A 13,635-nucleotide genomic window follows, 5' to 3' on the forward strand; every position below is an offset into this window, starting at 1 on the left:
AACAGACCCCAGTCATCCTCTTTCTGCATTATCTACCAGATTTGATCAAAGGAAGGGAAGGTGGAAACAGGCAGGGCAGTGTGGAGCTGTGTTTTCTGCAGTAATCTGCAGTTAAACCAAGTAAAGTACAACATGGCAAGTTCTGCTGAAGTAGACTAAAGATTTCTGAGAAGAAATCTTGACATCTGAGCATTGGAAACCAGAAAGAGACTCAGAGAAAAGGCAATCATAATGAAATTAAAGCTGGAGCTACACCAGTGTTGGTATGGATGTGTGAGGCCTCATGGAAAAGCACAGACAGGTTTAGCTGGAGTTTGGATAAAACCTTCCCCAACAAAAAACCTGCTCAGGAAAGGAAGAAGCACTGCCAAAACAGACATGTTTGTTCAGAAATAAGAAGACTCCAGTACTAGGCAGGGGTAAGGCCAAGGCCACTGCCTGGCTGAGATGAGATTTATTAATATATAACATTGGCAAACAAGGCTGTTCTCCCCTTTCAAAGTGCCAACTCATGTTCATCCCAAATTCTCCCAGGAAGATTTAACTGGTAGTGTACATCTCACAGGGGAAGGAATACTACCCATATCCAGCTGAACAGGACCACGCGCTTTGGGACAGTGGACACACTTTTAGCCCCTCACGCCACAACACAGATCGGGCAAATCCAGAAAAGAAACAAAGTACTACAGTGATGAAGAGCAGAACTGACCTTGACTTTTATCCACCAGAGGCAAAGTGCTGTCATCATAGCCAGACCTGCCCACAGTACCTTTGGAACCCTTTGGTGCTGCAGAAACAGACTAGGAGACAAAAAAATCACATAAATATGAAATTACTACTCAGGGAAACTGAACAAGAAAAACCAAACAAACCAAAAGTATGGAGAGAGATTACAGAATGCTGCTGAGCCCCTCATCTGCTGAGAATATGGCACTGGAGTATTTTTTATTTTCATATAGATTTGTTGATGATTTTTTTTATCTAAATGGCCAACTACTGTTGGCCTGTAAAAGGAGTAAAACCTATTCACAAGGGAAGATCAGGAGGCTGCTTGTCAAGAACATGTGGCTACCCTAGGTGCTACATGGAATGTTTCAAATGAAACAACTAAGAAAAGACACACTAATTCTTCCTCCAGTAAAGCATGGGCATTTGGTCTGTATGAGGTGCCAAACTTCCAAAACCTAGAGCTACATTTCACAGACCACTGACAAGCATACCAGGCAAGTATATGCATGATGCTGTGACCGAATCATAGAATGACAGGATGGGTAGAGTCAGAAAGGACCTTAAGATCATCTAGTTCCAACCCCCCCACCATGGGCACAGACATTTCACTGAATAGGACACAATACGTTGTTCTATCACCTAGAAGAACAGAACCAAACCCCCCAGTCTATCAGACTGTAATATTAGACTAAGTTATGACATATTTCACACAGGCATTTCCATAAAGAAATCTAAGACCCAGCATCTTTACCTGGAAGTGTGATTTATTCCACCCATCCTTCTGCAGGGCATTTCGTAGCTCTTTATAGCTCCAGATCATCTGAAGAATGTGAGATGCTGCTTTTGTTTCTCTGGGAGACTGGCTGATTTGCAAGATAAAATTAGAGCTTAAGTATCAAGCAATGTAAGACTATTCATATGTTGACCTCTTTGCACCAAAACAACATCCAGGAAATAGCTAGTATTCCATACAGCTATTCTTTGAACTTCTAAGCTGTAAGATATATGTGAAATCATTCAGTGACTTCATCATACATACAGGTATTTGCTGACAAAAAAGAAAAATAAATCCAAAAGCTGCAAATTGTGCAGATTTCTGGGTTTTCCCAAGTACTGCTGGGCAAGCACTGAGGCCAGGGTGACCTTCCATCCTGTAGCTGTCAGACAGATCCATCCTGCATGGATTTATTTAGGAAAAGCCCAACCCAACAAAAAACCCCACTTTATTGGGAAACAAAACCAAAAAGTTCCAGGCCACTTCTCAAACCTTCACTCTAACTTACATATATTCATCACAATTCATTGAAGTGGCTTCATGGTTTAAATTACCTTATGAAGCAATCTGAGTCAGCAAGAAGTAAGCAATTTTTAAAGAGAAAATTAAATTTTAGCCATTCTTTACTAAGTCAGTACACAGGCACTCTCAAAGTAACACTGGGCTCGATTCTTGGTGGGCCCTCACATTTCCTAACACTGCAATCCAATGAAGTCTTCAGCTGCTCTCCCAAAAGCTTGCTGAAAACTATCTTAAAGTCTAATGTCTAAAACATCTATAATGTCTGTTTGAACTATACAGAACAAACCTGTATCTAAAGCAGTCAGAAGAGTTTTCAACAGAACCTCAGAGTGAAAATTTGTCACTTCAAATTACCACCAGCACCCTTCACCCAGAACAATTACTACACATCAGTAACCATTTTACTTAAAAGAAACAGATTTCATCACTGGCATTCCAGGAATGGAATGCTGCCACAGGAAAAAGGCCTCCCACACTAAAAATAAAGATCCTGGTTTCACGGCAGATGTCTGCTAAATGCATACATGCGCTACAAGGTATCTGACAAGGACCCAGCATGTCTTAACATGCCTGAAGTGACTACTCAATTTACTTTTCAATCAAGTAAGCCTATTAAAGGTGTTGCCTGTTTCTACTGCATATATATATTAACTACTCTGAAATTAAAGCCTCTGAAAGGTTAGGGTGCTTGAATACTTTCGAAATGCAAAAGCTGCTGTTCATAGTGACATTTTCTTGTTTGCTGAGAGCTCTTATGAATTTTGCTTTCACCTGTCACTTACCTTGACTTGCTGATAGCTACCAGCTTCTGAATGCCCTGTGTCTGGATCAGAGACCTTGCATTTTCTGAGCTGTCTGTAATGATTTCATGGATGGTATTCAACACTGCAACCACTGTGTCCTCTTCCAGGTTCTTTGCAGATCTCTGCTGCCTGCTGGGCAAATTTCTTACCAGCTCACCCATGGCATAACTACCTAGATAAGGGGATGAGATACCATTAGTCAGCCCTAATAATCATTTCAGCTTCCCATCCTGAATGATAAAACTCAAGGTGTCTGATACGTCAAAAAACTTTACAATGCACATGTTTTGAACCTCAAGACTGTAACCCAACAGGGTATTTACCATATATTATTTCAAGGTGATTGAGAGTTGATGCCCAAGAAAAAGTCCGTCATCGTGAATGCTAAAAGGTATTTGGGGGAAGAAAAAAAGGAACTAAGAATATTACAGCTAGCATCTATCATACTTTGCAATGCCTGAGGCAAAAAGCATCCAGTAGCTGCTGCTAATGCCACATATTCATGCTAATACATGAACATGGCTTATTCAACTTAGTCTTGTAATAGGCCTTCTGGGGCAAGGTGTGCAGCCATGCATTTATTAACCTTCCCCCATCAAAGGTAAGAGTACTTCCTCCTGGGTGCAGTTAGCTGCCTCAGTGCATAGTACTGGAGAAAAAACAGGAGCCCAGAATTTATCACTCCCAGGTGTCTGTCTGTACCATTTGCCTAGCTATACCTCTGAACTATTAAAGGAAGGACCTGATGTATAAGGTGGAATCCCACCTTGCTCTTTGTCAATATCAACTTTGATGATGGCCCTAAACATGTGACTAATATTTCCTGGCCTGACCAGGTTGTGTTTTAAACAAATGTATCAGTTAAATATAGAGGCAACCAAAGGAAAACAACTCACACCTGGATCTTTCTAGATTCCTGCTTATGGGCAGGTGAATGCTTATTTACTCCCCTGGATAGGAGTTAGGGAGCACTGCTGAAGAAGTAACTTGAAGAGTAAGTTGTTTGATGTCCAGCTTCTATAAGTATCTACCACACAAAAGGATGAGAAGGGAAGGAGGAAGCAAGAAGAAAGAGACAACTTTAGAGCCCAGATTTAGGGGACAAGACTCCCACGCTAATCTAAACAGCAGGCCTAATGTCTCTTAACTACCATATGCAACTAGGAGCACACGTGCCACGTCAGCCAGAGCTAAGGAAGAGACAAGGTACCTCTTAACCCACTGAGTCCTCTGCACATGCTCACCTCTCCTGCAGAAATCTACATGTGTTTTTACTCTTGAGTTAGATATTTCCCTCCAACCCCACTTTGTTTAAATGGACAGGGATTACATTCTGAAATGACAGCTTTCCACTTGGTGGCAGGGATTATGACACTCTGAGATGATAGCTCTCCACTTGGTGGCTACAGAGTAACCTTAGATAATGTGGATGGAAACTCCATGCAAAATGAACCCCCAGCACAAGTGACAGAAAATGTGAGTTATTTCAAGGGTATCCAAGATCCCAGCCTGGTTAGAAAAGGTCAGAAGATACCTATAAGATCTTTATTGCGACGATCCATGGAAAGGTTTCTCAGGGCAATGGATACAGCCCTCACAACCTTGTCAGAGTCGGACTGGAGAAGCTCCACAAGCACTGGTAAGCCTCTCTCCTTCCGCACTGTTGCACGGATGTATGTTGACCACTGATTAGAACACACAAGGGAAAAGAAACACAAAGTACTGTGAGTTCGTATACCTGCCCTTTTGTTGCCCCAGGCATTTATTTCACTGCAGTAAGTAATTTTCTTCCCCCTGCAAAGACTAGTCAGGTTGTGTGATGCATCACTTAATGCATCACTCAAGTTCACCAAGCACCAAGGAAGAAAGGATGTAGAAGTTCATTCTACAATGTAGCAAGCTGCTGGGAAAAGAGGACAGAAATAGAAGTAGCATTATCTGCCAGCATCTGTTCTGTACACACCTCAGTGTGAGAACACATCCCTCTGGACTAGGAAAAAAGAGGTCATTTGGAGGGAACAGTAAACTATCCAAAGCATCTGTTATCTTCCCCCACCTCCAAGTTCATGCTTTTCTTCTGTTTCCTGATTGATTTTGAAATAAACTGTATTCAACACAGCTGTAAAACCACCCTGCTAATCCTCAGACTGCCAGGTGGTTCTCAAAGGGATCAGACATACCTGTAACTGCCTCATCAGTACTGGGGATGTTTCAGACAGGATCTTAGAGGACACTCTGGAGTGCAGTTTCTTGAGCAGTCTGACAATCCAATGAATTAAGCATTCAGGACACTTAATCATCTAACAACACACTTTTCTGAATGGATGAAGCAATAGTTAAGTGGTTTAAGTAGTAAAACCTGCCCATGGTTAAATCATCACGAGCTTAGTGACACTTCCACTATGTGAACACCATCTTTCCAGAAGATGAAAAGTATCTTAAGTGGGCAAATAAGATGTAAATAATTTATCTGAAGTGCCCACCTCCTTCCTTTTAAAGATGTAAATGCACAAAATAACAGCACACTTATAATAGGACACGCTTTGCTCTTTACGTACGCAGCAGAAACAAGAGACTAAAGAGAAAACTGCACTCACCATCCAGTTGCCAGCACTGAGATTCTGCAAAGCCCCTGCTGCAGCTTCCAGAGTGTTGAAGTTCTGACTTTCAGTGAGGATGGAGAGGTACAGCCGGACCACATCTGGCTGGTACAGCAATTCAAAGCCTACAGGTGGGGAAAGAGAACATAAGCAAGGGAAGCAGAGAAGGCAATGTGTGAATAAATGTATAACACATATTTATTTAATCATGGAAGAGAACAGGTAAAAGAGAGCTACACCACAGAAGGAAGGGCTTCTGCCATATCCAGGGCATTCTATCCACAGCTGCTGAAAACGGTGCACACAGGAAAACATGCCCAGGACATTCACCTCGGCTGAAGGTCCCTTTGCTTGTCTCCAGGTTAGTAATTCTTTTCCCCAAATCTTTGCTATTTTCCAAATTATGTGCTACACAGTGCCCTGCAGGCTGAGCCTATGCATGTAATAACAAGATGATAAGAGACAACTTCTGTCAGCCACAATTCTTTCTTTACATCTCTAGACTGGGTTCCAAATTCACCTTGCACTCCTTTTGGCATTTAAATCTATCTCAGTACATTTACACACACAAACAACAGGTCCAATGAGACCAAGCTACACAGCTGTATCAGCCACCCCCTTTGCACATGGAGATGACCAAAGAAAGATGCAAGATATCAAAGTGACTAGAAGCCCCAGTTGGTAGGGGAAGGGAGAAATGCTGACTCCAGTTCAAATATCAGGTAAAGAAACACACCAGCACTGTACCACACTGGGAGACAGCAACAGACACATGAACTAAATATCCCCAGAATCGCTCTATCAGCTTTGCAGTTTAAGCACAACAGGAATGAGAACTATTCCCAGCTCTGTCATGGTTTTCCTTTCATGGTGCTGAATAATTGACAGTACCACCCGTGTCTTGACTTCCTCATCCATAGGATTAGGATTTATCCATCCACCCACATTAAAAAGGGGGTATTAGGCAACAAATCCATCATTCCAAGTTGTTGTATGTTTTGAAGCATTCTTTGGAAGACTGTCTTTCTTCTCTATGTGCAAGGCAGGGAACCTATAAACACAAATCACCTCTGCAGTAGTTTCTCTTCAAGATCACCCATGTCTCACATGCATACTTTCCAGCACGTATCACACATTATGGTATTTGAGACATCTTGGATCAAGCCTAGGAGCAAGAAGACTAGCCAATGTTATTCTGGCCAGTGGAAACCCCATTGATTATTTTTAGCATGTTGCTAAAGGCTTTGTGAAATTAAAGCCTTACATTTCAAATCTACTAGTACTGCTGTGGGGCTACGTCAAGATCTCAGAACTCAATACTTTAAACCTTGTACAACACTATCCATAAACACAGGCCATATTAAGCCCCTGGATATATAGGGCTTTTTATCCCATTGAAAGCAAGAAAACACACTTAATTAGACAAGGGTTTCTTTGCTCCATACCAGAAAACTGATCTATGCATGAGGATCCATGAGCTCCCATGTGCTGGCTCCTACTTTCCTGCTCAGCTTCTCACATGCCTCCCAGCACGCTTGCATTCTTCTCCAAGGACTGGATAGCTAACCTGCTCTGTGTCTGTGACCGGTTTTAATGCCACCACTTGCTCGCTACATGACACCCTACAGATACACGCAAGTCATGACAGATGGCAATCTCCAAAGGCATCCTGCCAATCCATACCACTTACTTTCCTCTTCTCCAATGTCCTCTCCTTGCTCTGGGATCATTGCCCTTTGTATTGAATGCTGAGAAAAACTGTAGTTGCTTAATACATGAAGCATGAACAGCTGTATAGCTTTTTGTCATTCCTATAATAAGTTTGTGATTATCTGACTCCAATATGACCTTCATATCACCTTTTTCCTCTGCCACTTCACAAAGTGAATTGGCAATCTAAGAATCCTCAAGAAAAAACACTGATAAGCAGGCAGTATTCCTTTCCTGAACACTAGTCCTTAAAAAAAATCTCTTAGGATAGCTAACTGAAATTCTGGCACTGTGTTATCTTTTAAGAAAGCTTTGCTGAAATATAAATCAGATCAGCAAAAGAGTTAAGGCATATTCATTAACAGATAATATTCATACAGAACATTTACCACTGCTGTACTGGAGCTCAGACTTGCTTGTGGTTGAACAGTATGGAACTGTTCAGCCAGTCTTTTCTGATGGCTTTGTTTTAAAGTGCCTAGTTATAATTTTGGCACATTTGGGAACAGCCCCATATGTTCACCCTCTCCTCTTATTTAAGTGCTGTCTACAATGCGCCCTTTCTGTCAGATAAATTCCTTTTTTTGATTGGACACTATTCCTTCTTTGCACCACCTCACTGTGTATGAATACTGAGATGCAACAACCCTCTCACCTCTGCTTGCCTCCTGTGGACAGAGCTGCATTCCAGTCACGCACCTCCCACCCGCTTTTTGTCATTACTTCTCTTCATGCACGAAAGCCTCTTCTTTTCCTACTAACTAATGTAAGAGCATCTCAAAAATGTCTTCACCTTCTCTCTTCAGTAATGCACAGCATTTTCTCTACCAGTTACCAGTACATTCCTGTTTTGAAGCTAACCCCTTAGCCAGTTTGGTGGATGATTCCCACCTGCATTCTACACACCCCCACTTCCCAACTACATTTATGCCCCTGCCCTGTTAGCAACTGCTTTAAGCAGAGTTAGCAAGTGCTAACATGAAACTCCTTCCTCCCTTGAGTCTCCCCCGATCCCCTCAACTGCTGCAGGCTTCCAGTACTGCAGCACTTCTGTGTCAGCCTGGTTATGCCGGAGAAAGGCTGGCAGGAGTTGCTAAAACAAAGTATTATGAATACCCCACATGGACGGCTGCTCATCAGCAGAGATGAGAACCTAATAGCGAAAAAGTTACTGCTGCACCGGAGGGTTTTTCCCTTATTGACAGCAAGCTGACACTTTTCATAAGCATTATAGTCCCTTAAAAAGAAACAAACAAGTTTTATATTTTCTCCATCTGCCTCCTGTCCTAATGAATCCAGCTCTGCTATTTATAGGATGCAATTTGTCTGAATTATTATAAATTTCCTTCCAGTGCTGCGTGGAGGCCTCACACACTTTTCCATGCAGCACTTGAAGCACGTTCCTGGGAGGCACAGCTGGTCTCACCTCCATTAAGCACCTGCTTCTCTTCAAAACTGATTTCCTTAATTTCCAGATCATCTTAATTATTTTTTCAGGTAATGCTACTTTTGTGCAATATACAGGTAACTGCTTAAGCCCACTTTTTAAAATGGAAATGAGAGAAAAGGGTCATTACTGATGGGTAATACATCAAACAAAAAAGCATCCACTATTTTTCTTTAAAAAGCTATTTTAATTATAGCTCAGATTCAGCACTGCCCTTAAAAAGATAATTTCTCCTGGAATAAATGAGACTTTTCCCATCAGTTACAGATTTGTGCTGAGTTGCAGTCTGCACTGTTTCCTCCTGGAAAAGCATGGGGATAAGTCATTTATCACAGAAAGCAAAGTAAATAAATTTACCATATTAGCTTTTGCCTTTTAGAGAAACAACTCTTCAGACACTGATGTCATTGTAAGCACCATACATTTTACTGCATCTACACATTCCCCCCAGCTAATGGCATGAATGTGTATAACAAAGGAAGAGCTTTCACATTAGACTCATCTTCCTGAAAAAAATAAAGATGAGCTTCTTTGCAGCAGAGTTGCTCAAACTTGGCAAATGGATTAGTTCTGCGTGAAGTTCATGCTACTAGGAGATGCCAAGTGGATTATCCTTTATTTGCGCAAAGAACAGTGACAGCACAGACAGCAATTTCAATCCTGAACAGAAAACACCTGAGGAATTAACTGGGACTGATCAGCCACCTTGATCCATCCACCTTAGTCCCTAAGAATGATGCAGCAGTTCCTGGATTATCTCCTCCACAAACCTATTTGCTTTCATCTCAGCGATGCCGATTCTGTGCCTATACTTAGATGCACTCTGGCAGCAACATAAAATAGTGCAGCAGGTGCCTATCTCTGATACACTGGCTTAATCCCAAACTCAGACAACTCTTTGGAGCAAGGCTGCCAGACCTATTCCCCTTCACCAACCAACCCATTTATGATTTATTCTCCTGCTGCAGGCATGGGAAATTATACACATGCGGATGCTGGTCAGATGAGAGTTCTATTGCTCTAGCAGCAATGTGCTGCTTCATTTTTTATCTACACAAAAAGTCTGGGTGGCTGTTTAAAGAGGCAAATTCCATATGAAGCTGGAAAGACACTGGCAACACTGCAGGAAAAATTAAAAATCCCTATCCCTAGGAAAAAAATAAAAGATCACTAACACGAATTCTGAGAGCTACTCATCCATGCAGTGTCCACAAGCATGTTTACATCAGTGCTTTGATTCAGACCACTTTTGAAGGCAATCTCCCACTTAATGTGCTTTGGTTCGCAACTCAGAGAAGCTGCAGCACCATCTGGACTCTCTCTGGGGTGACACTAAACCAAGAGACGCAGTCCAGGACCACACCGAGGGTGTGCTGACCAGGAATGGAAGCTAAAAGGCTGATCTGCTTGCCCTGAGCTGTATCCTCTGTGCTGGCCAATTCCGAGCGCAGGAAGTGACAGCCGCCGGCAGATGGAGCGAGAGGAGCCCAAAAGGCAGCTTCTCCGCAAGGTCATCTACTAACACGGTAGCGTAAGCAAGCAGCCCCCTGAGCAACTAGGAGCCAAAAGAAAAAACAAAGGTAAAAAAGAAGAAAACCAAAAAGTAAAGGCTCATGACAGTAAAAGAAATGAACAATTTGATTCTGCAAGAAAGAAAAGCTCCACAGATCTTGGCCTCCTGCCCTCTGCCAACAGCAGGCTGGTAACTTCATTACAGCCTGTGTAGTTCATTGTTTGCAAGTTAAACAGTTGTAAACCAGAGTTCAGAACAATTTATTACAGAAATGTTTTCAGAACATGTAAGCAAGAAACCAGTGCTGCAAATCAACCCTCTCCTTCCAGTAACTCCTCTCCCTGCAGTATGGATTTACAGAAGACTCCATGAAAAAAAACACAGAAGACTGGGGGGAGGCAACTGGTTACTTTTATAAAAACAGTAATCAAATCCTTAAAATACCCAGCCCATCAGCTCCATTCCATCTGCATGCTGTGCTGCAGCACCCGTGCACACAGCAGCTTGAATGCCAACATAAACTTGCAAGATTCTTCTAATTGAAAGGCTTAACAGTAGTGAAAATGCAGCCAGCTGCAACAGCGCCAAATGCTTGGAATAACTGATGGAGAATGCAGCTCGATGCAGATACATGTAGAATACTGAATGTCATATCACAGACGCATAGCAAACTTCTGCAACGAATGAAGAAGAAATAAGAGGTGGAAAGTTCTGAGTAATCCCTATAGCTTTCACTTCAAGGTACAGCACAAGTCAGGACAGGTATTACACTTACTGCAGATTCAATCATGAATGCAGCATCCACCGCTGTGCAAGAGCTCTGAAGACAGACAGACCAGGCTTTGAATAGTATTGAAAAGAATAACCAGAATAATATGGGACACATGAGACTCAAATCAGGCTTGAGGGAAAGTTTAAGAGGAGCTTTTCTATTTAGAAAATGAACACCACAATGTGTGACCTTTCCAACTAATCTACTAAGTCACACACAAGTTCTAAAATTACATAAACTCTTCCCAGCTTACCATGTACTCCCTCAATGAAATCAACAATGGCATGCTAGTTACAAAGGGGAGCAAGCAATCCCCTGCCCCAAAGGATGTAACAGGACTGTTAGCAGCACTACCGAGTGTGGAGGTATGCAGAAAACCAACACAAAGAGCTGAGCTGACTGCATGGAAGACAGAAAGGCAGTAGGGAAAAGAAATGGGAGGGCATGGCAGTGCAGGAGAAATAAGGATGCCTGGGAAAGCAAATCCTTTTTTCCTATTTCTATTATTCTTTACATTTCCCAAGCTCCACAAGTTGCCAAAGTAACTAACAGCAAGTACTTTGTTAAGAGGTTGGTTATATTCCACTTCATATTCAAAGAATACACAATTCAACAAAGAGATAGTTCAATTAAATAAAACCCATTCTGACCTTGTCTGAGTTCCAGCACTTCTGTTTGCTGTGAGCAGACATTTTAAAGCTAATGCAGCTTTCCCTTTCCAAAGGATCCGCAAGCAGCATTTCTCCCAACAGCATCTGACACCCTGCCCGATAACAAAGCCTTTTTTCAAGCATATGTAGCTAAGTCTCTTGGCAACTGCAGATGTTCTGTTAACAACCTTCTCTCCTCTGTCACTAATCAGCAGTGAAGGCTCTGGAGGACCAATACTTAATAAGGATCTGAAAGCTGCTGCTGCTAACTAGAGCACTATCCAAGCTACTGGTTCAAAAGGGGAACGTGCTGTTTCTGAAGGGCAGGGCATACCTAGCAGCCAGGCTGATGTAGAAGAAAAGAGAGTAGCTAAATGTTTCCACCAAAAGGCAGAGGAGGCACCTGGGTGAACTTCAGCATATTTAAGCATTTGGAAGTCACCTTTGGCAATGGTTTTGCCTCGTTTTGAGAAACACCATTGTTATAAGCAACAATGCCTTGGACCCAAAGTTAACATTAATCCCTTCAGCTCAATGACTGAAATGGATGGCTCATGTAAATAGCTTTCCTTACCCCAGTCCTAGAAGACTTGCATCTGACCTTGGAGACATCAAGTACAGTATACAAGCCAGTTTCTCTGATCCAAAGTTATTTTTCTTTACTTCACAGTGATAATTGAATGCATTTTCTTTTAAAGGAATAGGACAATCATGTTACTGCAAAAGCAAAGTCCGTTTTGAAATGCAATTTGTATCTAAGAATCAAACACTAAATAACATTTTCTCCCTCTCTCACACACACTGGAGTCTCTACTTTGTGACCTACATATAAAACATGATCTGTTTGGAAGTACAGGTTCCCCTTTTCCCATAACCAGGATCACCACAGTGTTTGCAAGCTCCCAGTATGCTGCCCAGGCCCTGCATCCCCACTGCAAAATCTCAGGATGGGATTTGGTTCCAAATCCTGGCTCACATACACAAGTGAATAGCAAACTAATTGGCATCAAAGTTCTGCCAGCTCTGCAGGGTTTCACAGTGTGACGCTGTTGACACTGCTACAGTGCAAGGGTCTTGTACTGCTCGTAGCACAGGCACACCTGAGACTAAGCTAGGGGGTGAACACTCTCTTGCCTTACCATGAGAAATCAGGAGAAATCCTGTCTTTGGTAGTCTCAGGGGTTGTTCCTTACCCTTGTCTCTATTTTAAGACACAAGACAGATGAGGTTTAGCAGGCTTGTGATCTTGCTAATGGTGGATCAATATGCCAGGAGAGCAGCAATGCAAATGCTCCTAGATATGGACAATCTTGCCTGCTGCCTCCAGGGAAGTCTTTCTGAAGCTTTCAGGTAGTCCTCATACCTCTTAACAGCCAAAAGGACAGCGGGCACAGCAATGATGTGAATTGCAATAGGGACTTCTTAGACAGCAGTCTGGCCCTTGCACACAAGATCAATACTAAGCATGTCACTGATCATGTTGTTTCCCTGCTATCTGCTATGTAACAGAAATACCAGAACAACAGCAGACAAGGCCAAATGTCCACACTTATCCATTTAGATCTCAGTGCTGCTGCTGCTGCTACTACTGACCATGGGTGCTTCTGACATGTCTGTTCCTGTCTGCGACAGCCCAGAATTACACAACTGACTTGTTTTCCTTCTCTTCCCTGAAAGGACCCAGATGGTAGCGCTTGGTGACCGCTCACATGCCCTGAGGGATTTCTCCTTGTTTGTGGCACCAATCAGCTCTATTTTGTCACCCCTCCTTTTCAGCCACAGATAGCAATAGCAAGGACTGCACAATCCACGCTAGAAATGAGAACACCGTGCCCCTCTGGCTTGTCTGGCTTCTGGCATTTGTGCAAGTTACACCAGTAGAAGATGTGGAAGCTCAGGGAAGTGTCAACTGACTGTCCTCAGAGCTGCAAGCACAAGCCAAGAACATATGCGGACACCACAGTAATTCAAACCCATAGCACAGCCAAAGACCATTCCCTATTTGCAACTCTGAAAAGATGCAGTAACAGAGTGATACTACAGAAAGTCTCACTTGATACAAGAGGCGTGAAAAAAATGGACCTCTCTTCTTAATGGGGAAAGCTTTTAAATAA

The 13,635-nt window shown here is 42.5% G+C and overlaps 1 protein-coding gene across 5 annotated transcripts in view; it reads right to left on the reverse strand.

Moving 5' to 3' along the window:
* The window catches only part of ARVCF (ARVCF delta catenin family member), a 285,157-nt gene that overhangs the window by 15,632 nt on the left and 255,890 nt on the right, over window positions 1–13,635 (reverse strand). For all 5 annotated transcript variants that reach the window (XM_062631457.1, XM_062631456.1, XM_062631460.1 and 2 more), the window contains 5 exons: window positions 5,427–5,554; window positions 4,364–4,514; window positions 2,809–3,001; window positions 1,481–1,592; window positions 710–800 (listed from right to left, as the gene is read on the reverse strand). In XM_062631457.1, coding sequence (XP_062487441.1) covers window positions 710–800; window positions 1,481–1,592; window positions 2,809–3,001; window positions 4,364–4,514; window positions 5,427–5,554 — 675 coding nt within the window. The remainder of the gene's footprint in view (window positions 1–709; window positions 801–1,480; window positions 1,593–2,808; window positions 3,002–4,363; window positions 4,515–5,426; window positions 5,555–13,635) is intronic.

Source organism: Pezoporus occidentalis, unplaced genomic scaffold, assembly GCF_034315485.1.
Source record: "Pezoporus occidentalis ecotype Australia unplaced genomic scaffold, CSIRO_AGI_Poc_V1 ctg37, whole genome shotgun sequence".
NCBI lineage: Eukaryota > Metazoa > Chordata > Aves > Psittaciformes > Psittacidae > Pezoporus > Pezoporus occidentalis.